General features: G+C 45.0%; 1 protein-coding gene and 1 long non-coding RNA gene across 3 annotated transcripts in view; one reads left to right on the top strand and one right to left on the bottom strand.

The window, feature by feature from the left end:
- Nucleotides 1-27949, bottom strand: part of LOC109549748 (uncharacterized) — a 339321-nt gene that overhangs the window by 193039 nt on the left and 118333 nt on the right. The window contains exons 2-4 of one of the 2 annotated variants that reach the window (XR_002176147.3): nt 25232-25314; nt 2381-2528; nt 3-1140 (exon numbers count right to left, since the gene is read on the bottom strand). This is a non-coding gene — a long non-coding RNA (uncharacterized lncRNA). Of the gene's footprint in view, nt 1-2; nt 1141-2380; nt 2529-25231; nt 25315-27949 lie in introns of those variants that run through there. The other variant, XR_012334133.1, reaches the window with a different exon arrangement.
- On the top strand, nt 963-27892 carry TCAF2 (TRPM8 channel associated factor 2). Its single transcript, XM_019933876.3, has 8 exons — nt 963-1089; nt 3432-4065; nt 18164-19155; nt 19435-19532; nt 20504-20717; nt 21057-21296; nt 22799-23136; nt 25784-27892. The coding sequence occupies exons 2-8, from the start codon at nt 3443-3445 to the stop codon at nt 26036-26038; spliced, it is 2760 nt and encodes a 919-aa protein (XP_019789435.1). The 5' UTR covers nt 963-1089; nt 3432-3442; the 3' UTR covers nt 26039-27892.

Raw genomic sequence — 27949 nt, 5'->3', positions numbered from 1 at the left:
TGTAAGATTAACTGCTACTTTTAATTCATGCTTATAAAAAGACAGTCATGAACCTTTAAGAAAAATAGATACATCCGGTAACTTTATGAACAGTGCGATGATTTACATGTATAACCAGTGTTAGCCCCAAACGGGGGTGGGGGGATTATAAAATAGGGATCTAAAGCCCCCTTCTCCATAATCACTCTGAAGTACGCACGCGTGTCCCCACCCCTACCTGTTAGTCTCTCCCCCTAAAACAAAACAAAACAAAAACTCCATAAAAGTTAAAACAGCGCATCTGCTGCACAAAGCTGTGCAAAATCAGATTCGCGGCAAATTTAGAACTCTTTAACCTTGATTTTGACCTTCCCACCAGTTTTAGGTAGAAATCCAAGCAGCAGCCACTCTATAGCTTTAGCTGGAATGGACGTGTCTGGTGGTGTAACGGGCACGTTTCCTTCCCAGCAAGCACATCACTGGGCGGCATTTCTGCCTACACTCCCAGACTCAGTTCTCTTGGGGGAGCTCCGTGGACCGCCGAGAATCCCGCCCGGCACGGGGTGCAAGGCCGGTCGCTCGCCACCAGGGGGCAGCCCCTCAACTCAGGAGCCGCCCTGAGGCGGTGACACGACAGCCTGGATTCTCCGGCGCCGCACCCCCGGACCGGAGGGGAGGGGACCCAGTTCCACGCGTGGCCCAAGCAGAGCCTCGGCCGTGGGTTACGTTACTGTTGGGGGATTCTTCGCCCCGAGTCTGCCTTATTGGAGACTTGGCGTGTGTTTTCCTCACCAACTGTGACAGCAACTTTGCGGAGCTCCCTCTCGCTCCGACGCGACCCTCGGAGAGCCCGGGGTAGCCGGTTTCGGCCCGGACAACCGAGGGCCGAGAGGCCCCACCTCCCGGGGGGGCGGGGCGGGCTGCGAACCCCGCAGGAGCCCAGCCCCGCCCCTGGCGCGGCGGGGAGGAGCCTACCGGGCACCGCCCCCTCGCCCGCACCGCCCCCTCGCCCGCACCGCCCCGCAGCTCCTGCCGCGCCGGAACCGCCTGCCGAACCTCGGCTCCGACCTCCACGCTCTGGCCTGCATCGCGCACCGCGGCCGCCCCATCGTGAGTTTGCCGATCCCAGCGGGTCCGTAGGGTGGGCCGGGGGCCGAGCACCTGGGGACACGGGTACGCCCCAAGGTGTCAGTTACAGATCCGAGAAGGTTCCCGGCAATCGGGGTGTCTGTCTTCTTAGGTTCACGTTCTTGTTCCGTTTCGCCCTTCTTTCCCTATTTGCTGTTTGTCTCAAGACACTTTTCGCTCGCCTCTTTGAATTTGTGAGTCAAGAATTTGACAAAAGATGTGTGATTGTATGTGGGTGTGATTCTGGGTGCGCGCGCGCGGGCATGTAGTTATGGAAAGCTGTGGTCAAAGTTCTGAGAACATATTACTCATCTCCTGGGTTTTTTGGTGCTTTTCCTGTAAAACTTGGGAGGCCCGGATTCGTGAAAGACCTCCCTTGTCCTGTCAGAGGTGGTTGGCTCGACCTCCGGCTTCCTGATCTCTCGCTGCCTTTTCCTACCCCAAACCCGCAAGCTGAGCTCACTCACCCACGGGCTCCATACTCCAGCTGGGAACTGGTGCTTTTTTGTGAATTCACTTTACTGGGGGCAATATTAAGAGGTGGTAGATGGGAACGGCAGTTTAAAACCAAAAAAAAAAAAAAAAAAAAAGGAGCTGGAATTTTACAAGGAATACAGGGCATGCTCAGGGAGCCAAGCGTACCAGAGATTTGGTGGAGAAAGTGAAGGGAAGAAGTCTAAAAAACTGTGGAGAGCCCGTACCCTGGAGGCTTAAAATCCAGGGGGAGCCACTCAGTTTTTACCTGGGGGAGTGGATGAACCTGAGAGATCTGATTGGAAGACATGTGAGTAGGATGGCTTGAGGGAGATTGTTGGTGGGAATGTATCCTGGGGACAGAAACCAGATTGGTTTCATCTAGATATGAATGTAAACTGAAGGGACTGATATTTGAGAGATACGTGAAAGAAGATGAACAAAATGAGGTGGCTGACGGTGTACGGAAGCAGGAGGGAGGAAGGACAGAGGCAGATGTAGTGGAAGGGAAGGGTTTGGTGTCTGTCAGTTTAGATTGTTCCCCAAAGCAAAACCTGATAGAAGGATCTGAGTGCAGGTGGTTTATCTGGGAAGTGAGCCCAGTACGGCACAGTGAAGACATGGGGAGGAAGAGACCAGGAAGGAGGGGAAGCCAGCAAGGAAGGGCTGTCGCTGAGCTCTTTACCGCTGTGGGCAGCTGGAACTCAGTTCCTTGGGTGACCTCGTGAGGGGCTCCAGAATGCACCTAGGACAGCCCTGTGGCATTTATCCGTGACGCCCTCCCCCGGGTGAAGCTTACCCTGTATCAGCTCACCGCCACTTCAGGGCACCTGCCAGGTGAGAAAGGTTTCCCAGTGTCCAGGAAAGTCCTCCAGGGCAGTTGCTGGAGTCACAGGCGGTCCGGGGCCCCCAGAGCACCTACTACATGGCTCTTGTCACTTAGGAAGCTAGAAGAGACAGCAGAGGAACAGACACTAGAGTTTTCTCAGTGCTCATTGTACACCTGACACTGGACAAGGCATTTTTATTCGCATTCTCTTCATCTTCAAAAACAATCCTCCAAGGGCTGTACTATTCTCCTTATGTAAATGGAGAGACTAAAGTGTAAGTAATTTATCGAAGAGGAGCTGCTCTGAAGGGAATAATTAACTCAGTTCTAGGCACACCAAATTTTAAAAGACCTGGTAAACCTCAGGATGCTCCCCAAGTAGAGGCGGGGAGCTCCCTAGTTAGGGCAGATATGATAAATTGGGAGGCGTTTCCAATTCCTTTGGTCAAAGCTACCAGAAGAAATTTAGTTTCTGAAAGGTCAACTGACTTTTTCTTCCAGAGAGGAAAATGCTAAGTCAGCTCAGGTCTCACCTCGATCTACCTGCTCCGTGGGATCCAGCCCCACCCTCACTCCATTCAGGTCCTGCTCCTCCCTGTGTGTTCCTCCAGCCACCCTGGGGCTTCTCACTGCTAAAATGCTCTCCTGCAGCATTTCAGGCCTCAACTTAAATGTCACGTTTCAGCTTCAAGGTCACTTTTTCCTGTAGGCCTTTCCTGTCATCCAATCTAAAGTAATTTTCCGGTTGCTCGATATCACTATGTTTTATTTTCATCTAACACTTATTAATTGCTGCATTTTATCTGTTTATCTACCTAATTATTGTCCTTCCCCTTCTCAAATATTAGATTCGTGAAAGCAGGGACCTTGTCTGTTGTGTTCCTTGCTGCACCCCCAGGCCGTGGCACACAGTGGGGGACCTGACAAGTAGTTTTCATCTGAATGCATTCAGTTGTTTTTGTTTTCACTCATTCCTTCATTTGTTCTGACCAAGCTCAGTCTTTGCTTTCTTCTCCTGCAGCTGACTGAACCATGGCGACAACTCCTGCTGCTGCCTTTGAGGCCCTCATGGATGGAGTGACAAGCTGGGATGTCCCTAAAGGCCCCATCCCCAGCGAACTCCTTCTAACTGGAGAGGCTGCCTTCCCAGTGATGGTGAATGATCAGGGCCAGGTCCTCATTGCTGCGTCCTCCTATGGCCGAGGCCGCCTTGTGGTTGTGTCCCATGAGGGCTACCTGCTGGACGCCGGCTTGGCCCCATTTCTTCTCAATGCAGTGGGCTGGCTCTGTCCCTCTCCTGGGGCTCCCGTTGGAGTGCACCCATCCCTGGCATCACTAGCAAACATCCTGCAGGGCTCTGGGGTTGAGGCACAGATTCAGCCAGAACCGAGAGAACCCCTGGGGGTTTATTGCATCAATGCCTACAATGACACCATGACTGCAGAGCTGATCCAGTTTGTGAAACGTGGAGGGGGCCTGCTCATGGGGGGCCAAGCCTGGTATTGGGCCAGTCAGCATGGTCGTGACAAGGTGCTGTCCAAGTTCCCAGGGAACCAGGTGACCAGTGTGGCTGGTGTGTACTTCACTGATACCTGTGGGGACAGAAGCCGGTTCAAGGTCTCTAAGAAGGTGCCCAAGATCCCTCTCCAGGTCAGGTGAGTGGTGTTTCCCTATGGGGAGTCTGATGTATGTTCACAATAGATTTGAGCCCCCTCTTCGGTGAGCTTCCAAATACACCTGATTTTCCACTGCTTTTCAGAACCACTACAAATAGAAAATAGGACAATTAAAATGCACTGAAGCCCAAGAGCGGCTGGGTTCTCACTGCCACTCCCACCTGTGGCCAAAGCGACAGTCTAAAACTTGTCTTATTCATCAATCTGTCTAGTGCCTGAGACTTGGAGAGTGTGTGTCAATATCTCTTAAAGGAATGGAAAAGCATTTGTTTCTTTGTGTGAGGCACATACCATGTGCCAGGCCCCATGCAGAAGACCCTTGCTGTCTTGACACTTATATTCCAGTGGAAAATTAGGCAACTAAGGAAACAGATACATACTCTAGCACGTATTGATAAGAGCTACAAGGAAAGTAAAGCAGGATAAGTGACAAAGTGACAGCGAGGGGAGTGGAGAATGCTTTAGTTAGGGTCATCAGGGAAGGCTTATCAGTCAGGCCTGGTCAGCATTAACTGGTGTTTCAAACAGAAGGGATTTAATATGGGTAGCTAACTAAGCAGGCGACACATAGCTGAAAGCTGCACAGGAGGCAGCGAGGTAGCCAGGAGATGAGCAGCAGCAGGACTGGCAGAGGCAGTGGTGGTCCAGCAGCCCAGGGGCTGTAGCCACCTGGTGGAGGCCTGTCCAGCAGGAGCCGGGACCCCAGATGCGGGGACTGTCTGATGGGACCTGGAGCCTAAGAGAAGACACAGTGATGGCCAGAGACACAGCCTGAGAGAGACACATACCTCCGCTCCTTCCTCCTTGTAGACTGTGTAAATTAATGAATAAATATATGAACGAATACACATCCTAAACCACGAGAAAGGAAAGGGTGGCCTGGGTACCAGGGTTGAGCCTACAGACAGCTTCATGTTATAGAATGTGCTGTGTCTCAGGCTTCCAGCCTTAGCCCAAAACTGAGCTGGAGTTGACTGACCCCATCAACTCTAAAGTCTTAAAAGGCCTGTATGGTGCCCAGGCCCTCAGCTCAGATTCCTGCCGCCTTCACGCATGTCTCCTTTGAGGTTTTCAGTGAACTTTCCTGCCAACAAATCTTGGTCAATGGCTCCTGGGCTGACCGAACAGGTTTGCTGACTTTAAATTGCTGCAGGAGGCTCTGGAGCTCCTTAAGGGAACTGCCCTGTCTGCCCAGGGGAGGAGCAGTCTCATAAAACCAACAAAAGATCCTCTCAAGGGTCCTATCCCCAAGGGCAAAAGCTGCCTGCACACCTAGTTTTACACACCTGAGGAGGTCCTGCCTGTACTTTAACGTGCAAAGCCAGACCCAAAGGCATTTGCTGCTTTTATACCAAGACACAGGAGAGTCTGGGGAAAAATTAATCTCAGATCAGCACCTCATTACTCTTACACATGGCATAACCTACAAGGTCTAGAGTGTATTAGGAGCTGCTCATATAAAAGTAAATACAAACTAGTAGCTTAGGTTTATGCCTCTCTTAAAGATGATGTGTTCTCTCTCTTGATCATCACCACATTCCCATAGAGTGCAAAGGTCTTTGTCTGAGGACTCTCAGCTTGTAAGCAGCACTGTTCTGTTTTCATATTCAAGACCCATAAATGTAGAGTTTCCAGGTAAAGGTAGTGTGAAATGAGCCTAGAGCCCAGAATTGCCCTCTCCATCAAATCTGACCAAGTGAATGAAAAGTAGTAAGCAAACAACTAAATGTGGAGGTTCTGATGCTGATCCCACGTACTGCGAAAGCACAGTCGGTGGGAGTGCCAGCTGACTGATGTGTGGCACGGTGTGCAGTATCTCCTGAGACTGTACCTACCCACGATGCACAACCACAGGAAAAAGTTGAAACAAATCCAAGAAGTATCACTGATGCCTTCTCATGCTGTAGAAGAATGAACAAATTGGGTGAGTAGACACTTAAGGGAAAAAATCCTCAAACGTAAAAGCAGCAAAGCTCCTTCAGAATTTGGTGGAGGCAGAAAGGGATGCTGGAGTTCGCCATCTTCCAAAGACAGTGGTGGGCTGAACACCTCCAGTGCATTCCATGCCTGGCTGGGTGGAGTAGGCCTTGCTTTAGGTCCCTAAAGAGGGGAGGGACACGCCCCCAGTAAGGACAGCAATAGGCCCCAGCTGATCTTTGCCCTTCAGTTAGAGATACAGACGTTAAGCAATAAGAAAGTGGAAGGAAGCATTATACAGACCCCAATGTAATTTGAGAAGGTGGTGGATGTGGTACGTGTCTACAAACAAACTGGTCTGGGGTAACTTAGAAAGAACATCAAGAGGACCTCACCCACACGATATCAGAACATGCAAAAGATCTGCTCATGCCCATGGTGAAAAAAAAAAACAACTGTGTAATAACTATATAAAAAGGCTATATTAAATTTAAAAGGGAAATATTAGACAGAAATTTAGTGTGGAAAGACAACAGAATCAATCATGGCTGGAAGAAAAATATGACCCAATGAACAGAACAGAATATTTGCAGACTATATAATTAGTGAATAAATACATGAATGAGGACACATTCACTCCTTGAGAATGCTTCATGCTCTAACAGAACTTTCTAAAAATGTATGTTATATAAAACAAGAGACAGAATGAGATGAAAAGGGGGAATTTCAGAGTGAAGAAAACAAATTAAGAAGCAAACACCCCACGTGAAACAGGTCTAGTAGCCAGCACACGGGAGAGAAGAGACAAGGCCAAGGCATGGTGACAATGACAGCAGCTCGCCTCACACTGAACTCTCTGATCATTGCTGTCGTTACTAGGACAGGTTTTAAATCTCCATCAGAAAGCCATCTCCTGTATCACCTGTTTGCTCAGGTGTGATTTGGTACCTGAGCACTGCCACCTCTCCCTTCCTTTCCTCAGTGCCCTCTCTTGCACTTCCAGCTCTGAAGGAGCACATGCTTTTCCTTTTCCATAAATGCAGTATATTCACACTTTCATGTCTACTTAAAGCCTCTTTTGCACAAAATATACCTGTTGATTGCCGCATACCCAACTGTGGTCTTCATTCAAAACTCAGTAGTTGAGAGATTACTGGTGTGTGGACAACATCACTGGCTTTAGAGACAAACCACCCTGGATTTGTTTCCTGTCCTTTCCAGTTATTAGCTAAGAAACATGGGGCAAATAGCCTAACTTTTCTGTCTCATCTATAAAGCAAGAATAATAACTTTCAGGTTTATTATAATGATTAAACGAGATGATCTGTATGTGTAAATAAATGCCTAGAACATATTAAACCTCATTAAATAATAGCTACTTTCATTATGTTATTATACAAACTTAAATACTGTAAATAGATATTATACAAGACTCAAATATTGGTAAATAGAAACATCTGTTGAGAATTCCTTGACATCCCATCTTCTATGCTTGCTTGTCCAGCCTTCCTCCCTTCCTTTCTTCCTTCTCTCCTCCCTCCCTCCCTCCCTCTCTCGCCCCTTTCTTTTCTTTTGAGAAACATTTCACCTTTTTTAAAAATTTTTTTAAAGATTTTTCTTTTTGATGTAGACCAATTTTTAAGTCTTTATTGAATTCGTTACAATATTGCTTCTGTTTTCCGTTTTGGTTTTTTGGCCGCGAGGCACGCGGGATCTTAGCTCGCTGACCAGGGATTGAACCCGTAACCCCTGCGCTGGAAGGCAAAGTCTTAACCACTGGAACGCCAGGGAAGTCCCGAAACATTTCACCATTTTACAAAAAATATTTCAAAATGAATTCAAGCTTATAATGAAAAATACAAGGGCAGGAATACAGACGCAATGTAGAGAATGGATGTGTGGACACGGGTCGGGGGGCGGGAGGGGACGGGTGGGATGAACTGGGAGCTTAGGTTTGACATAAATAAGATACATAGATACCATGTGTAAAATAGATAGCTAGTGGGAACCTGCTGTACAGCACAGGGAGCTCAGTTCGGTGCTCTGTGATGACCTAGATGAGTGGGATGGGGGGGTGAGGGAGGTCCAAGCGGGAGGGGATACAGGTATACATAGAGCTGATTCACCTCATTGTACAGCAGAAACTAACACAACATTGTAAAGCAATTATACTCAAATTAAAAAATGTATAGAGGAGAGTGGCCAAGTGTCTTTCATCCCACACCACAGTTCCCAGTCTCATGCATCTGGACTAAGGCAGCCGCTCTTAGAAGTTTGATACGGATCCTGTCAATTGCTTGTCTATGCCTGTGTGTGTGTTCTAAAACATTATATCTTTAATGTATCACGTTTGAGGATGTCTTCATTTCTGTTATATTTACACAACGAACTGACAGAGCACAGCATTCTAGGCTCTCACTTTCTCACCCTCAGATTCCAGGCGATATTGCACCATTGTGTTCTGGTTCTAATCAAGTTTGTCAGTCATTCTGCTCAAATCATCTCTATCCTTTTTTTCTTTCTTTTTTTTTAATTGATCCATTGGATGCTGAGAGATCTGTTACTATTTTCAAATGTGATTATGAATTCATCAAATTTTAATTTTCTTTGTAGCAGTTTTTGCTTTCAGCACTTTGTTTTTAGGCCCATAAAAATTAATGAAAATTATATCTTTGGAAGGCTTAACTTCTATTCATAGAAAATATTCATCTTTTGTTTAATTCTTTCCTCTTTGAAATCAATTGCATCTCATATTAATACCGGCACTTCTGCTTTCTTTTTGTTGTATCTTCCAGATATACCTTTGTTGATTTCCTCATTTCAATCTTTGTGTACCATTTATTGATAGTTTCAATTGTGTCTTTTGTAAGCAGCTTATACCTAGATGTTTTTAGCCCAGTCTGAGAGCATCTGTCTCTTTGTATACAAATTTAATCCAGTCCTAGATAGTGATAATTCAAGTGTATTTCTTACTCTTGCCTTGTTGTTTCCCGGTTTTGTTTTTATACTTTGTTTCTTTTTACATTTTTTCTTCGTTACAGTATTTGACCTAGTTTTCTCTACTCCTTAAATTCTCCCAGCATAGTTGTAGATTATGCTTCTCAGTTCTATTTTTCCATCAGTTACCTTAACATTTAAAATTTAATTCTTAATTACCTGAGAAATATATTCATACCTTCTCCGTATTTGAAAAAAAAATACTGATGAGACAAGTCCCCTTTGAGCAGCTCTTTCAATACCAACCCCTTGTCTCCATCACACAATTGAGAATACTTCTTACACTCCTGTGATTTTTGTCCTGACTTTTTTGACATATATATTGACATATATTTATTTTGTTTTATTTTTGTCTTATATAAATTGTATCACCAAATTGTTAGTTTTTATTTTTAAAATTTTTACTCAAAAAACTGTTCTGGAACATCTGACCACGTTAGTTCTCAGAGGTCTCCCTGTAGTTTGTAACTGATAAATAGTAAGCTGTAGTATGATTAAATGCCAGGCTTTTATTTGCTCCTCCTTCATGGTACTCTGCACACCGTCTTCCCACCCCTTCCCCAGGAACCATGTTGACAACCCAGGATGTCATCTTCCATAGTTTTCCTCAGGCCCATATAATCATTTCATATATAGTATATGTATACATACATGGGTGTGCACACATGTCTCTGTATATATGCATGCCTATGTGTATATATAAACACATAAAAATACATACACACACATGTACTCCTGGATAAGTGAGAGGGTGAGTCCTTTTTCAGAAGAAAGGTGAGAGGCATTGCAGCTCAGAGGCTGCTCTCAGCCCACTGCATGTTAATTTTACATGATTGCCCCCTCATTTCTGTGGCATGTCTTACTACCGCTAGGTAGTGCTTCCCACCGGACACCACACTAGGTGCTGTTGGAACTAGAGACACACAAGATATGGTCCTACCCCTGGGTAACTTTCTGATTCAGTTATCAGTGTTTTTAAAGTAAGTCCAAGGGGCTTCCCTGGTGGCACAGTGGTTGAGAATCCACCCGCCAATGCAGGGGACACAGGTTCAAGCCCTGGTCCGGGAAGATCCCACATGCCACGGAGCAACTAAGCCGTGTACCACAACTACTGAGCCTGCGCTCTAGAGCCCGCGAGCCACAACTACTGAAGCCCGCGTGCCTAGAGCCCGTGCTCCGCAACAAGAGAAGCCACCGCAATGAGAAGCCCGCGCACCACAACAAAGAGTAGCCCCCACTCGCTGCAACTAGAGAAAAGCCCGCGCGCAGCAACCAAGACCCAACGCAGCCAAAAGTTAATTAAAAACAAAAAACGTTAGTCCAAGAATGTCAGGATACATCCAGACCAATTTTACAGATCACCTACCCCCAGAGTGTCCTGTGTGGATCAGTTTTCAGAATTGTGACTGGGTTAACGTCCTAGGGCTGCCATAACCAAGTACCACAGATTGGCTGGCTTAAACAGCAGAATTTTGTCACCGCACCACTGAAGGCTAAAAATCTGGGATCAAGGGGTTGGCAGGGTTGGTTCCTTCTGAGGTTGTGGGGAGAATAAGCTCCAGGCCGCTCTCCTGCTTCTGGTGGTTTCCTGGCACTCTTTAGCCTTCCCTGGCTTGCAGAAGCATCACCCTGATCTCTGCCTTCATTTTTACATGGCGTTGTCCCTATGTGTGTGTGTCTGTGGCCAAACTTCCTCTTGTTATAAGGACACCAGTCATGGTGGATTAGGCCCACCGTATCCTAACTTAGCTAATCATATCTGCAATGATCCTATTTCCAAATAAGGTCACATTCTGAGGTCCTGGGGGTTAGGACTTCAACAAATGAATTTGGAGGAGACACAACTCAACCCATAACCCTGTATACCCTTAGTACTTTTAGGTATTAAGGTCCCTGTCTATCAGATATGAAGTCTTTCATTATCAGATAAATATTCTGTGTGTATTTGTGTGTTTTACATACCCACTAACATGTGTTGAAGACTTACTATATATCAGATACTATGTTAGCCAACTCAGGGACGTCGTCTTTATTGAATACTCCCAGACACAAGTGGTGATAAGCAAGTGGTGGCTTGGAGAGGGGATGTAAATTTCACAGGCTCTTCCAGCTACTCTGCCAAGGGAGGAAGCAGGATCATCCTGACCAGTCAGAGCCAGAGTCCACCAATGACCTGCTCAGCTGGACAGCGGCGGTTAGACATTTTTATAAGCACATGAGTGTAAACCTTCAGGTTCCCCGTCTCATTATCACATCTCTCCATAGTGAAGGTGTTTTATCAGTAGCTGGACTTCACAAGGTGCCCGTCAGAAGATTCCAGCAGAACACTTAGTGTGGAAGCTACGTCTATAAGCTAAGTGTTGTGGCTCAACGTCATTGCCCCACAAAATAAGTCTTTAAGCCTCTACAGGTGGAAAAAAGGTACAAGCTAAACTGATGCCAGAACCCTCTTGACATTTGGCCATGTTAGTTGAAAACGGAGTGATAAAATTAAAACGTGTGTCTCCATTTTCATGCTAAAGAGAAATTAAGGAGAAACTGTACGGGAGGAATTTTCTTCAGTAATGTTTTGCTACTTGAGTGACTAAACCTTTTTATTAACATTTGATTTTTATTATGAGACAAAGTTTTATAAAGGTAATTAAAATCATCTAAATCCCACTAGCCAAGATGATCACTGAGGACATTTTGATAAACATACTCTGGATAATGTTTCTCTGGTCTTGTGGATTTTGTTTTTTGTTTGTTTGTTTGTTCTTGGCAGTTTGTTGTGCAAAATGTGGCTTATTTAGAGCATAGTATATTAGAATCTGACTTAAAATTTTTTCTATGAAGCATTTTCCAGTAATTATTTTAATTGCCATATGATATGCTATCTACAGTTAACCATAACTTATTTAACCAATCTCCTGTCGCTTGACAAAGTATCTACAAATGGGTTTTAAAAATTCTTGAAATACAAAATCTTTCCTCAATTCACTACATTTTGACCATTTCTCAATAAGAAGTAGTAAATATGCTCATCAGATTTAAGTGACAATATTTTAACATCTTTATTGGAGTATAATTGCTTTACATTGTTGTGTTAGTTGCTGCTATATGACAAAGTGAATCAGCTATACGTATACATATATCCCCATATCCCCTCCCTCTTGCGTCTCCCTCCCACCCTCCCTATCCCACCCCTCTAGGTGGTCACAAAACATCGAGCTGATCTCCCATGAAATGCAGCTGCTTCCCACTAGCTAGCTATTTTACATTTGGTAGTGTATGTATGTCCATGCCACTCTCTCACTTCGTTTCAGCTTTCCCTTCCCACTCCCCGTGTCCTCAAGTGCATTCTCTACATCTGCGACTTTATTCCTGTCCTACCGCTAGGTTCTTCAGAACCACTTTTTTTTTTTTCAGATTCCATATATATGTGCTAGCATATGGTATTTGTTTTTCTTTTTCTGACTTACTTCACTCTGTGTAACAGACTCTAGGTCCGTCCACCTGACTACAAATAACTCAATTTCGTTTCTTTTTATGGTTGAGTAATATTCCATTCTATATATGTGCTGCATCTTCTTTATCCATTCACCTGTCGATGGACACTTAGGTTGCTTCCATGTCCTGGCTATTGTAAATAGTGCTGCAATGAATATTGTGGTACATGACTCTTTTTGAATTATGCTTTTCTCAGGGTATATGCCCAGTAGTGGGACTGCTGGGTCATATGGTAGTTCTAGTTATAGTTTTTTAAGGAACCTCCGTACTGTTCTCCATAGTGGCTGTATCAATTTACATTCCCACCAACAGTGCAAGAGGGTTCCCTTTTCTCCACACCCTCTCCAGCATTTATTGTTTGTAGATTTTTTGACGCTGGCCATTCTGACTGGTGTGAGGTGATACCTCATTGTAGTTTTGATTTCCATGTCTCTCATGATTAGTGATGTTGAGCATCCTTTCATGTGTTTGTTGGCAATCTGTGTATCTTCTTTGAAGAAATATCTGTTTATGTCGTCTGCCCATTTGGGGTTGGGTTGTTTGTTTTTTTGAACTGAGCTGCATGAGCTGCTTGTATATTTTGGAGATAAATCCTTTGTCAGTTGCTTCATTTGCAAATATTTTCTCCCATTCGGAGGGTTGTCTTTTCATCTTGCTTATAGTTTCCTTTGCTGTGCAAAAGCTTTTAAGTTTCATTAGGTCCCATCTGTTTTCGTTTTTATTACCATTTCTCTAGGACGTGGGTCAAAAAGCATCTTGCTGTGATTTATGTCATAGAGTGTCTGCCTATGTTTTCCTCTAAGAGATTTATAGTGTATGGCCTTATATTTAAGTCTTTAATCCATTTTGAGTATATTTTTGTGTATGGTGTTAGGAAGTGTTCTAATTTCATTCTTTTACATGTAGCTGTCCAGTTTTCCCAGCACCACTTATTGAAGAGGCTGTCTTTTCTCAATTGTATATCCTTGCCTCCTTTATCAAAGATAAGGTGACTATATGTGCGTGGGTTTACCTCTGGGCTTTCTATCCTATTCCATTGATCTACTTTTCTGTTTTTGTGCCAGTACCATACTGTCTTGATTACTGTAGCTTTGTAGTATAGTCTGAAGTAAGGGAGCCTGATTCCCTCAGCTCTGTTTTTCTTTCTCAAGATTGCTTTGGCTACCCGGGGTCGTTTGTGTTTCCATACAAACTGTGCAATTGTTTGTTCTAGTTCTGTGAAACATGCCAGTGGTAGTTTGATAGGGATTGCACTGAATCTGTAGATTGCTTTGGGAAGTAGAGTCATTTTCACACTGTTGATTCTTCCAATCCAAGAACATGGCATATCTCTCCATCTATTTGTATCATCTTTAATTTCTTTCATCAGTGTCTTATAGTTTTCTGCATACAGGTTTTCTGCCTCCTTAGGTAGGTTTATTGCTAGATATTTTATTCTTTTTGTTGCAATGATAAATGGGAGTGCTTCCTTAATTTCTCTTTCAGATTTTTCATCATTAGTGTATAGGAATGCAAGAGATTTCTGTGCATTACCTTTGTATCCTGCTACTTTACCAAAGTCATTGATTAGATCTAGTAGTTTTCTGGTAGCATCTTTAGGATTCTTATGTACAGTATCATGTCATCTGCAAACAGTGACAGTTTTACTTCTTCTTTTCTGATTTGGATTCCTTTTATTTCTTTTTCCACTCTGATTACTGTGGATAAAACTTCCAAAACTATGCTGAATAATAGTGGTAAGAGTGGGCACCCTTGTCTTGTTCCTGATCTTAGTGGAAATGGTTTCAGTTTTTCACCATTGAGGACGATGTTGGCTGTGGGTTTGTCATATATGACCTTTATTATGTTGAGGTAAGTTCCCTCTGTGCCTACTTTCTGGAGGGTTTTTATCATAAATGGGTGTTTAATTTTGTTAAAAGCTTTTTCTGCATCTACTGAGATGATCATATGGTTTTTATCCTGCAATTTGTTAATATGGTGTATCACATTGATTGATTTGCATATATTGAAGAATCCTTGTATTCCTGGGATAAACCCCACTTGATCATGGTGTATGATCCTTTTAATGTGCTGCTGGATTCTGTTTGCTAGTATTTTGTTGAGGATTTTTGCATCTATGTTCATCAGTGATATTGGCCTGTAGTTTTCTTTTTTTTGTAACATTTTTGTCTGGTTTTGGTATTAGGGTGATGGCGGTCTCGTAGAATGCGTTTGGGAGTGTTCCTCCCTCTGCTATATTTTGGAAGGGTTTGAGAAGGATCGGTGTTAGCTCTTCTCTAAATGTTTGATAGAATTCGCCTGTGAAGACATCTGGTCCTGGGCTTTTGTTCGTTGGAAGGTTTTTAATCACAGTTTCAATTTCAGTGCTTGTGATTGGCCTGTTCATATTTTCTATTTCTTCCTGGTTCAGTCTCGGAAGGTTGTGCTTTTCTAAGAAATTGTCCATTTCTTCCAGGTTGTCCATTTTATTGGCATATAGTTGCTTGTAGTAATCTCTCATGATCCTTTGTATTTCTGCAGTGTCAGTTGTTACTTCTCCTTTTTCGTTTCTAATTCTGTTGATTTGAGTCTTCTCCCTTTTTTTCTTGATGAGTCTGGCTAATGGTTTATCAATTTTGTTTATTTTCTCAAAGAACCAGCTTTTAGTTTTATTTGTCTTTGCTATCGTTTCCTTCATTTCTTTTTTATTTATTTCTGATATGATCTTTATGATTTCTTTCCTTCTGCTAACTTTGGGGTTTTTTTTTATTGTTGTTCTTCTTTGTCTAATTGCTTTAGGTTGTTTTTTTGAGATTTTTCTTGTTTCTTAAGGTAGGATTGTATTGCTATAAACTTCCCTGTTAGAACTGCTTTTGCTGCATCCCATAGGTTTTTTGCCATCGTGTTTTGTCATTTGTTTCTAGGTATTTTTAAATTTCCTCTTTGATTTCTTCAGTGATCTCTTGGTTATTTAGTAGCATATTGTTTAGCCTCCATGTGTTTGTATTTTTAACAGTTTTTTTCCTGTAACTGATATCTAGTCTCACAGCGTTGTGGTCAGAAAAGATATTTGATACAATTACAATTTTCTTAAATTTACCACGGCTTGATTTGTGACCCAAAATATGATCTCTCCTGGGGAATGTTCCATGAGCACTTGAGAAAAATGTGTATTCTGTTGTTTTTGGATGGAATGTCCTACAAATATCAATTAAGTTCATCCTGTTTAATGTACCATTTAAACCCTGTGTTTCCTTATTTATTTTCATTTTGGTTGATCTGCCCACTGGTGAAAGTGGGGTGTTAAAGTCCCCCACTATGATTGTGTTACTGTCGATTTTCCCTTTTATGGCTGTTAGCATTTGCCTTATGTATTAAGATGCTCCTATGTTGGGTGCATAAATATTTACAATTGTTATATCTTCTTCTTGGATTGATCCCTTGATCATTATGTAGTGTCCTCCTTTGTCTCTTGTAATAGTCTTTGTTTAAAAGTCTATTTTGTCTGATGTGAGAATTGGTACTCCAGCTTTCTTTTGATTTCCATTTGCATGGAATATCTTTTTACATCCCCTCAGTTTCAGTCTGTATGTGTCCCTAGTTCTGAAGTGGGTCTCTTGTAGACAACATATATATGGGTCTTGTTTTTGTATCCATTCAGCCAGTCTAGGTCTTTTGGTTTGAGCATTTAGTCCATTTACATTTAAGGTAATTATCGATATGTATGTTCCTACTACCATTTTCTTAATTGTTTTGGGTTTGTTATTGTAGGTCTTTTCCTTGTCTTGTGTTTCCTGCGTAGAGAAGTTCCTTTAGCATTTGTTGTAAAACTGGTTTGTTGGTGCAGAATTCTCTTAGCTTTTGCTTGTCTGTAAAGGTTTTAACTTCTCCGTCAAATCTGAGTGAGATCCTTGCTGGGTAGAGTAATCTTGGTTGTAGGTTTTTCTCCATCATCACTTTAAATATGTCCTACCACTCCATCCTGGCTTGCAGAGTTTCTGCTGAAAGATCAGCTGTTAAATGGAGATTCATTTGTATGTTATTTGTTGCTTTTCCCTTGCTGCTTTTAGTATTTGTTCTTTGTATTTAATTTTTGATAGTTTGATTAATATGTGTCTTGGCATGTTTCTCCTTGGATTTATCCTGTATGGGACTCTCTGTGTTTCCTGGACTTGACCATTTCCTTTCCCATGTTTGAGAAGTTTTCAACTATAATCTTTTCAAATATTTTCTTAGTCCCTTTCTTTTTGTCTTCTTTTCTGGGACCCCTGTAATTCGAATGTTGGTACATTTAATGTTGTCCCCGAGGTCTCTGAGACAATCCTCAATTCTTTTCATTCTTTTTTCTTTATTCTGCTCTGCTGTAGTTATTTCCACTATTTTATCTTCCAGGTCACTTCTCCGTTCTTCTGCCTCAGTTATTCTGCTATTGATTCCTTCTAGAGAATTTTTTATTTCATTTATTGTGTTGTTCATCATTGTTTGTTTGCTCTTTAGTTCTTCTAGGTCCTTGTTAAATATTTCTTGTATTATCTCCATTCTATTACCAAGATTTTGGATCATCTTTACTATCATTATTCGGAATTCTTTTTCAAGTCGGCTGCCTATTTCCTCTTCATTTGTTTGGTCTGGTGGGTTTTTACCCTGCTCCTTCATTTGCTGCATAGGTCTCTGTCTTCTCATTTTGCTTAACTTACTGTGTTTGGGGTCTCCTTTTCGCAGGCTGCATGTTTGTAATTCCCATTTTTTTTTTGGTGTCTGCCCCCTGTGGGTAAGGTTGGTTTAGTGGCTTGTGTAGGCTTCCTGGTGGTGGGAACTGGTGCCTGTCTTCTGGTGCATGCAGTTGGATCCTGACTTTCTGGTGGGCAGAACCGCATCCGGTGGTGTGTTTTGGGGTGTCTGTGAACTTAGTATGATTTTAGGCAGCCTCTCTGCTAATGAGTGGGGTTGTGTTCCTTTTTGCTAGGTGTTTGGCATGGGGTGTCCAGCACTGGAGCTTGCTGGTCATTGAGTGGAGCTGGGTCTTAGCACTGAGACGGAGGAGATCTCTGGGAGAGCTCTCCCAGATATTACGTGGGGCCAGAAGGTCTCTGGTGGACCAATATCCTGAATTCAGCTCTCCCACCTCAGAGGCTCAGGCCTGACACCTGGCCGGAGCACCAAGACCCTGTCAGCCACATGGCTGGAGTGCCTTCAGAGTTGGAGAAGGTGGCCTGCAGTGGCTGTCCTTCTGCGCTGTACATTAGAATCACCTCAGTGACAATTTTTAAAGAGTGAGTTTGTATAAATCTTCAAGTGTAGTATTAAATAGTTTACATGTAACATGTTCCTAGATCAGTGCTAGCACGTGGAGAGGGCGATTTGATTTTTACTGCCTTCTTTTACAGAAATGTTACTCTGAAAAATGTCTAAGTAGGACTACTTTCTCTAAGAATAACAGATCCATTTTTCTAACAATTCATTTATATGTTTAGTAACAGGCAGACTTCGGAGATACTGCGAGTTCAGTTCCAGACCACTGCAATAAAGCGAGTCACACGAGTGATTCAAATCTCAAATCTTAGCAAGAAGAAGAAGATTGGCATGAACTGTGTATCTCTGTACCCACACAGATTGCTCTATTCAGTGAGCTCATTTCAGTGGTTCACTCACTGACTGTAGCCCCTTTGTTCCTTTTCCTTTGTCTCTTTTCCAGGTTTGGGGAGGATCTCGGGCAGGATCAGCAGGAGCTCCTGGAAGGGATCTCAGAGCTGGACATCAAAACAGGGGGACTCCCCTCGCAGCTGCTGGTGCATGGGGCCCTGGCCTTCCCCCTGGGCTTAGACGCTTCTCTTGGCTGCTTCCTGGCAGCTGCCCGCTATGGCCGGGGCCGCGTGGTTCTGGCTGCCCACGAGGGCATGCTCTGTACGCCCAAGATGGGGCCCTTTTTGCTCAATGCTGTGCGCTGGCTGGCCAGAGGCCAGATGCGCAAAGTTGGGGTGAACACACGTCTAAAAAATCTGTGTGCCCTGCTGTCAGAACATGGCCTGGAGTGCAGTCTGGAGCCCCGTCTGACTGCTGACTTGAGTGTCTACTGCTGTGTGGCTTACAGTGACAAGGAGGCTAAGCAGCTGCAGGAGTTTGTGGCTGAGGGGGGGGGCTTGCTGATCGGGGGCCAGGCCTGGTGGTGGGCCTCCCAGAACCCCGGCCGCTCCACTTTGGCTAGTTTCCCTGGTAATGTCATACTCAACTGCTTTGGCCTCAGTATCCTAGCTCGGACTCTGGAGCCAGGCTGTTTCCCTGTCCCTAACCCTGAGAAGCAGAGCTACCACTTCCGCAAGGCACTGTCTGAATTCCAGCTTATCGTGAACCGCGGGGGTGGGAACCTGGAAAAGAGTTGGCTGGCCAAACTGGGAGCAGATGCAGCAAGCTTCCTGCAGATCCCTGCAGAGGGGGTCCCTGCTTATGCTTCCTTGCACCGGCTCCTGAGGAAGATGCTGCATGTGTCAGGCCTCCCAGCTGTGAGCAGGGAAAAGCCAGTTGCCAGTGACTCCTATGAGGCTGCACTGCTCTGCCTGGCCACGGAGCTGGCACGCTCCGGCACAGACTGCTCTCAGCTGGCACAGGGGCTTGGAACCTGGTCTTGCAGCTCCAGTTCGTACCCCTCAGAACACGCCATCACAGTGGAGATTGATGGAAGCAACCCAGGTACAGAATGAGGGACCTGGGGGAAGGTGGGGCTGGCGAGATTTGCAGGACATTGCAGGTGCTGAAGCTCAGGTAGGCCAGCTCCATTCTCTAACAGGTACTTCTTCCCAGGAGACGGGGGTTGGGGTTCTGCTCAGGGATTAGGTGGGATGGATGCAAGAAGCATGGATGAGATAAGGTGCGCAGGGCAGGGCTGCACCTCTGGGAGGGGCTGTGAGGTTCCAGGTGGGGTGGAGTCAGGTGGGGGAATAACTCAGCCTTTCCTATGGCTTTTGTCAGGCAGCGGTGATTCCTGGGTGAGTACAGGGCTCTACCTCCCAAATGGACAAAATGCAGAAGTCTCCTTGTCTGAAGCTGCAGTTTTTGCTGGCCTGAAGGTAAGGCCAGAACGCCACTGCCACGTCTCAGAGCCACAGAGCTTCATTCTCATCCAGCTCGCGACACTTCTTCCAGGAGTGCAGGAAGGCATTGTTCTGCCCACGTTACAGATTTCACAGACGAAACAGCTAAGTTTCACGGAGCCTAAGGGAGTGACTGAAGATGCCAGAGCTCCTAACATCAGAGCCAGTCCTCAAACACAAGCCCTCAGGTTTCCACCTCCCGACAGGGCTATGAGGCGAAGGAGCGCCTGTTACATATTTGGAACCTCACTCATTTCTCCAACGCGGCCTTTCTGGGTTTCACCTCTTCACCCTGATCGCTGAAGGGTATACTTAACCCTGTCACTCACAAAGATAGGCCGTCATGCAGAAGTAAAATTCTTCCTGCCTCGATTTTGAGGGTCACTTCCTACCACAGTAAGGGTCTCTTTTGGGTTAGTCTCCTTTCTCGAGCTCACTTACATTAAACCTAAGAAAAGCAGTCACAGGACTCCAGACAAAATGCACTCCATCTACCTGACCAGGAGGGGAGGCTGAGACAAAGGGGGAAGACAGAACCAGTTCTCCCCCGTCACCCCATATCCCACTGCCTCTGGATAGGCCTCCTGTCTGTGCACAAAGGGCAGATGAAGATTCCCTCTGCCTCATTCCCAGCATCGGAATCACGTCAGGGACTTGAACCCTGGAGTGAGAGCCCAGCTTCTGCCTGGTACAGAGGCACCACGGACCCTAGTCAGTATCAGCCTCGGGGTTATGCCTGGTCTGCCTGATCGTGGTCCATTGTGCAGCTGCTTAAATCCCTAGAAAAATGATTCTGCGGACCTTTCAGTCCATATGGTTTTTGGAGTGCTAAAAGCTCACAGGTCTGCATGCACTGCTCGTAGAAAGGGGAAGCTAGAGTTTTTTAATACCCTCCATCCACACAGTACCACACACCCACAGCACACATGGTGGAATCGCCTCTCCAGGTACAGATTGGCTGCCACACCGATGACTTGACGAGTGCCAGCAAGCTGTCTCGAGCCCCTGTGGTAACTCACCAGTGCTGCATGGATAGGACCAAACTGTCAGTCTCCTGCCTCTGGGGCGGCCTTCTCTATGTCATCGTGCCCAAGGGCAGTAAACTGGGCCCCGTGTCCGTCACCATCAAGAGCGCTGTGCCTGCCCCATATTACAGGCTGGGTGAGTGGACTGAACGTGGAGGGGAGTGGGAGAGCCGGGGGTGCTGTGGTGTTGATGGGCTGGTTGAAGGAGGGGAGGGAAGGGGATTGGTGGACAGAAGGAGGAGGGACTGTCTGAGGTGCCAGTGGAGGTAGGAGATGAGGGACTCCCTGTGTCCATGGAGACTTCTGGGCAGAACAGAGGGAAGGGTCTGGGGGCCTGTCCTTCACTTCACAGCACATAGACCCACATGATAGTAGTTCATCATTTCACTGTCCTCCTCCTGGAGTTCCAGTTGTGTTTTTCAGCTCAAGGAAAGTTGAGGAAGTGGGTGACAGGTTCCATGCCCTTTATTCCCAGGTAAGACATCCCTGGAGGAGTGGAAGTGGCGTATCCAGGAGAGCACAGCTCCCTGGGGAGAGCTGGCAACAGACAACATCATCTTGACGGTGCCAACTGCAGACCTCCAGGCCCTGGAGGACCCTGAATCTTTACTCCACCTCTGGGATGAGATGATGCGGGCTATAGCCAGGCTGGCAGCCCAGCCCTTTCCTTTCCTCCGTCCAGAGAGGATTGTTGCTGATGTGCAGATCTCAGCCGGTGGGTGCTCCAGAGGGATGCTCCTAGTCTGTGGACACCATTTATTTATTATTTTGCCTTTTTTTGGCCTGCAGTTTTTTATTTTTATTTTTTGTAGCGTCTTTGTCTGGTTCTGGTATCAGGGTGATGGCGGCTTCATAGAATGGCTTTGGGAGTGTTCTATCCTCTTCCGTCTTTTGGAAGAGTTTGAGAAGGATTGGTATAAGTTCTGCTTTGTATGTTTGGTAGAATTTCCCTGTGAAGCCATCCAGTCCTGGACTTTTGTTTGTAGGGAGTTTTTTAAATTACAGGTTCTATTTCACTTCTAGCAATTGGTCTGTTCAAATTATCTGTTTTTTCTTGACTCAATTTGGGCAGGCTGTGTGTTTCTAGAAATTCATCCATTTCCTCTATGTTGTCCAATTTGTTGGCATATGTTCATAGTATCCTCTTGTGATTTTCTGTATCTCTGTGGTATCAGTTGTTATTTCTCCTCTTTCATTTATTATTTTGTTTATTGGAGTCCCCTCTCTTTTCTTCTTGTGAGCCTGGCCAGGGTTTGTTGATTTTGTTTATCCTTTCAAAAAACCGGCTGTCGGTTTTATTGATCTTTTCTATTGTTTTTTTAATCTCTATTTATTCCCTGTCTGATCTTTATTTCCTTCCTTCTGCTGACATCTATTTTGCCCTTTTTAAATGTCCAATATGTGTAAGGCATAATTTTACCAGTAAAGTAAGGGAAAAAAAGATGTTCAAGACATGGACTTTGATGGAGATGAAAAGATGTTTACATGTGAAAAGGTAAATCATGTTCATCTAAAGCGTAAGATTTCACAGGAGGGAGAACAGTCTCAGAAAAATTGGTACCAGGAGTTCAAGATGGCAGTGAGCGTTGTTTCAAGGAGAGTTTAAAACAAAAATATCTCCTTCAAACGTGTTGGCAATGAAAAGAGAGAGTAAAGAGGTTTATGTTAAGTATTCGGTGGTTTAGAGGAAAGAAGGCCATCTTTAAAAAAAAAAAAAAAAACAAACACGGAAATCTGGTTCCAACATGTGCAAAATTCCTCTGGACCTGTTTTCTAATCTTCAAAAAACTACAAGATTTTCACTGTTAAAAAGTATAACTCTGGCCAACAGTAGCGTACACAGGAGAAGGAACGGCACTGCCCTAGCCTCAGGGATCTCAAATTCAGACACGGGACCTAATGTTGCAGACTCACATGCAAAGAAAACTCACACAAAAGGAAGCACTGAATTATAGTGAGAATGACTATATAAAGTGTTAACATTTGGGGGGCCAGAGAGAAGGCGAGGCATAACTCCAGTGTGGAGGCCGGGAAGAAGGGTCGGGACTTTTCAGACCAAGTCAAAGAAAGCATCTGCTTTCCAATCAGCATGGAGATTCTGGAATTATGGTGGCAGCCAGGATGGCGAGAAAAAAATACACCATGGAGAGGAATGAAGGGAGATGGGTTTGGGTGGACCACGCCCACCATGCCTCACTCTTCCTTTTGCGTTCCCAGGCTGGATGCACTCAGGATACCCTATCATGTGCCACCTGCAGTCGGTGCAGGAACTCATCAGTGAGATGGGCATGAGAAGCGGAGGTCTGTGGGGAGCCATCCACGAGCTGGGCCACAACCAGCAGCGGCACGGGTGGGAGTTCCCCCCACACACCACCGAGGCCACCTGTAACCTCTGGTCAGTCTATGTGCATGAGACGGTCCTGCACATCCCCAGGGCTCAGGCCCACCCAGCTCTGAGCCCTCCAGAACGAGAGAAAAGGATCAAAACACACCTGGGAAAGGGAGCGCCCCTGAACGACTGGAATGTGTGGACAGCTCTGGAAACGTATCTAAAGGTACTGAACAGAAATTCAGGGAGATGCGGGCCACTAGACCCTCAGTCGTGTAGCATCCTGGATCCCAGGAGCTCTCCAACTCCTTCACCACCCCCATCAGCCTGGGCCCACCACCTCCCCTGGCTGCATGGCGGTGCTTCTCAGGATGGAGATAATGATGCCTGTCCCACTCACGTACTGTGGTTTTGTGATGATATGTAAGAGGAAATGAAAAATACTGTGAAAAGAAAAGAAGCAGAGAATGTAGTCTCTGGGTATATCGGTCAAGAGCAGACGCTCTGAGTCACAGCGCTCCCACTCACTCGTCCGTCCCTTGTCCCCGAGTAGGTGCCTTGGAAATGGCGATCGTTTTGCTTTGCTTCGTTTTCCCTCACCTTAGTTTTATGCGTCAGGTGAGTGTTGCATCCCTTCATAATTACAGTGATGTGTTAGGGGCAACTCCATTACAAGAAGGCCTCTCAGGAGGTAAATCTGTCAACGAGATTCTCATATTTCCATCACCCATTTGAACCCAAAATGTCTTTAGAATGAATAAGTAAATAACCAACCCAATAGAAGAACACCGAAGTCCCAAAGTGAGTCGATTTCCTATAAAATAAGCATAAATCCCTTTCCCCTCCCCCATCCTGCTTTGAATTTTTATATTTTCAAGTTGTCAAAGCCACTCCCCATATCAGATCTCCTATACTGTCTACCATGACTCTTTAGATAGTGGGTATTGCCCACTTTTTATAGGCACATACTGAGTTAGAGAGTTTAAGCATCCTGTCCAATGTCACACATTTAAATGATGGACCCAGAACCTAAAATCAGGAGCTAATGACAAGCCCAGGCTTTTGCACTTCTGAACCCTCCCTTTGATTTTTCTTTTTTCACTCATTTTCTGAAGAGCGAGTGTGAGACAACCCCAGTCAATGAGATAACTGTGTAGCATCAGCTCAGGATTCTCCTAGAGCCAGTCTGAGGGTCTACAGGGAAAGGGACCTTACATGGTAGTTGCCACTGAAGTGTAAGGCAAAGCCCTAATTCCACCCTACCTACTGACCCACTCACCATGAATATCATTTTGCAATGATATTTGCAAGGGAGGGAGACCCCTCACCTCGAAGCCTGAGACTTGGTCCCAGGACAGAGAGATACCTTCTGTTTTCTTCACCTGTGGGAGGTCTGCTCACCATCATTCCTCCTGCTGTTGCCTTAGCATAGATCCTCAGGACTCTCTTCAGTTTTACAAGCCTCCTCAGTTTTTCCAGCATCTTGCTTCAACCACCTATAATCCATCTTCCACACCACTTCCAAAATAATCTGAATATTCCATGTTTAAGCTCGTCAAGTGTTCTCCTTCACACACAGAATACAATGGAAGCTGCTTAGCTGGGTGCAGAAGGCCCTTTATCATCAGGCTTTGGCCAACACCTCCATCTCCATCTCCCAATTTCCCGTCTCCATAATTATCCTGCAGTTTACCGAGCTGCTTCCCGCTGTGAACACATCTTGCTGTTTTCGTTCCTATACCTCCTCACGTTTCCTTCCTGCAGCTGCAACGTGCTTGAACACCTTGTCTGTTACCTGTCAAGTCACCTGTCAAAATTCAGCTCTCTTGTCCTCTTCTCCCGACATCATCTGCTTGACAAGCCAACTTTTTTTGTAATTTGTTTACTTACACGTCTGTCTCTCCCATTGACCAGTGACCTCCAGATAAACAAGAGCCTTAATCATTTTGCCTAGTGAAATACCCGGCACATTGTAGACATTTTTTAATGTTATGTGTGTGATAAATGTTTAATTTGTAGAGTACTAATTAAGAGAGATGAGCAGGACGATTGTCAAAGGCCAAGCAGTGAGAGCAGATGAGCAGTGAGAGCACAACAGTGAGAGCAGAGGGAGGCTGATCCAAATGCCATCTGTCCTCGGGCTTTTACCCCTCAGAGTCAGAGGATTCTCCTCCACAAAAGGGCGTGGTCTCGGAAACCTCAAGATCCCGGCTAATTCTAAATCTCTATAATCTTGAAAAGAGTCTCCTGCCCATGGCTTTCAGGTGGGCTGTTCCCTGTAAAGTATGAGTCACTCTCATTTTGAGCCCCTTGTGACATACCTGCTTCTTCCTTGTTTTGTCCCAAAGGCAGTGTTCCACAGAGAAAAACAGTAGCCTTGAAAATAGTCACAGCTCTGAGACGGCTGAAAAAGAGAAAAAAACAAGGGTTTTATTCTGTCTGGAAGGTTTTATTATGTCTGGAAGGTGTCGGAAGTGCCCAGATTTTGGCTCCCAAAATCCCCATCTCAGTCAGGCTCAAACCTGTCTGATGCCTGGGAAACACTTAGGAACTGGGGATATAATTTTTTAAAATAGGGATAATAATGATAACTGTCATTTATTGAGTATTTACCTCTTTTCACCCATTAGGGTCTTCATGTAGTCCCCTACTACATTCAGGGGGTACAGAGTTTGTGGCCAAGAAGTGGAATGAGCCAATAAGATTGTGTTTATGTGCAGGGTTGAGATGGGGAGATAAGGGCAAGCAGAGAAATGAAGCTAGTGAATGATTAAGGGGAAGAAATCACCAGAAATGAGATGCACTCATGAACACGCATGTTGCAGGTATTTTCACAAACTTGTACCTCATCCTGCCCCTTCCTTCTCTTCCAGCTCCAGGAGGCCTTTGGATGGGAGCCATTCACCCAGCTCTTTGCTGAGTACCAGACCCTCTCTGGCATCCCCAAAGACAACAGTGGCAAGATGAATCTGTGGGTGAAGAAGTTCTCTGAAAGGGTACAGAAGAACCTGGCTCCTTTCTTTGAGGCCTGGGGCTGGCCTGTCCAGAAGGAAGTGGCTGCGAGCCTGGCCTGTCTGCCTGAGTGGCAGGAAAACCCCATGCAGATGTACATCCAGACTGAGGACTAAAAGATGTGCACGAAGGGGTGTGTGTGTGGGACGGGGGGTGATCACTCACCAACTCTGCCACCCTCTTTCTTGCCTAGTGTACCCTGAGCCTGAATCCTACTTCCTACTTCCTTCCTACCTCCTACTTCCTACTTCCTTCCTCAGGAAGGCCTTTAAGGTCCTAAGACACAATGGGACCAACCTTCTCAGGCTGCTGTGCTTCTTTTATTGTTTCTCTGCTGGTGCTCTTGCTCTCATCAAGAGCCTTGCTTCACCATCCTCATCCTCCAGAAGAGGATGTTTCGTCTTGGCATCTTGAGTTTCTGCAGGCTCTTTGCTTCTATTTATGACCGGTAGTTCTAAAGACTATGGATTCCATTATAATCTGGTATCACTCCCTCACCCCAGCCAGCCCTGAACAAAGCTCTTAACTTCTGCTTTGAGAAGCTTTCTAACAGCAAGCGAGACAGGCTGGTATGATGGAGAGAGCCCTGAACCAGCTTTGGTTCTACGGAAAATCACTGAACTCCGTCTGCATCTGGATTCTTATCCATGACATGGGATAAAAATCTATTGTTTGATGATGATGAACGTCTTTGAACACAACCTGCAGACGCATATAAGGGAGCTCTTCAGCTTTCACCAGGCCCCACAGTAGCCTGTCTGCCCACTTTCATGTGGACAACCTGAAAACTGAATCTCCCTTCAGAGTCAACCTCCCTGAGGTCAGCATTCAGTCTTGTGTGAGAGTATTCAGTGAACACCAGTGCTGTTCCCAGACATGGTATCAGTGATAGTCCTCACGATCCTAGCCCATCCTATGTGTCCTTTCTTCTGCCTCTGGAAAGATTCTTGGGTATAACCTAAGCCCAAGAATGTGGTATGAACTCAAACTGGAGGTTACAAAGCTATTGGGGTTGGGTCTTCTTGGTTAGTTTCATCTTCGAGTACATTTGCTTCGACCAAAGGAAAAAATCCTTCCAGCAGCCCTACCAACTCCATAAGCCCATTGGATCTTAGTACAAAACAGGTGTCTGACTCCTCTGGTCACCTTGGAATCAAGGCACTGTCAGTTATCGACAGCTACTGTGCTGAGAGGGCCATGGCCAGGACAGGCTCCAATGGAACAGGATTCCTGAGTGCAGCAGACCGAATTAACCCACACTCACTTATTACCCCACAAACCAGCATCCCCAAGCTTTCTCATAATCTCATTCCAACCCATCCCGGCTCTTTGGCTGGGTGGCATTCCAATTAGAGATGCATCCTCAGGATTAATGGGTGTACATCTACCCATTTTCCTCTAGCTTGCTTTTAAACCGTATTTTTGTTGTTTTCAATATCATTCCATTAGCTTTGTTGAGAACAGAGAGACTCCTCAGGTGGAGAACTAACCTAGGGAATGTCTTTTTCTGAAACCCATCAGCACATCCTTCTCCCAATTCTAGGATAATTTCCTTTTATTTCACTAGTGTCCTTCGTCAGGTGCTTTTCACATGAAAAGTACTCAGTAAATATTTGTTAATTGAAAGAAAAGTAAAGACACCTAACACATAATGAACAGTCTTTATGTCCCAGACATCGTGTGAGGTATTTCCTATGAGTTATCTTACGGATATTATTATCCCATTTCATAGACGAGAAAGTGAACACTTAAGGATATTAAATAGCTTCTGAAGTCACAAAGCTAATAAGAGAAAGAGTCGGGGCTTGACTGAAGCCCACAGCAATGAAAAAACTGTAGAGCTTGTCTCCAAGGATGATTTTCAATTTAGAAACAAATTCACCGAGAAAATGGAAGTTCAACAAAGTTCTGACTTATGCCATGTTCACTATTGAATTTTTATTAAATACAAAATTTAACCTCTAAGAAAATATTGGTACCTGATTTTCTGGTTGTCTCAGCATGTGATTAGCTTCCCTATAGGTAGA

Source organism: Tursiops truncatus, chromosome 9 (assembly GCF_011762595.2).
Source record: "Tursiops truncatus isolate mTurTru1 chromosome 9, mTurTru1.mat.Y, whole genome shotgun sequence".
Taxonomy (NCBI): domain Eukaryota; kingdom Metazoa; phylum Chordata; class Mammalia; order Artiodactyla; family Delphinidae; genus Tursiops; species Tursiops truncatus.
The sequence above is the reverse complement of the archived record's forward strand: the minus strand, read 5'-3'. Positions and strand labels throughout refer to the sequence as shown.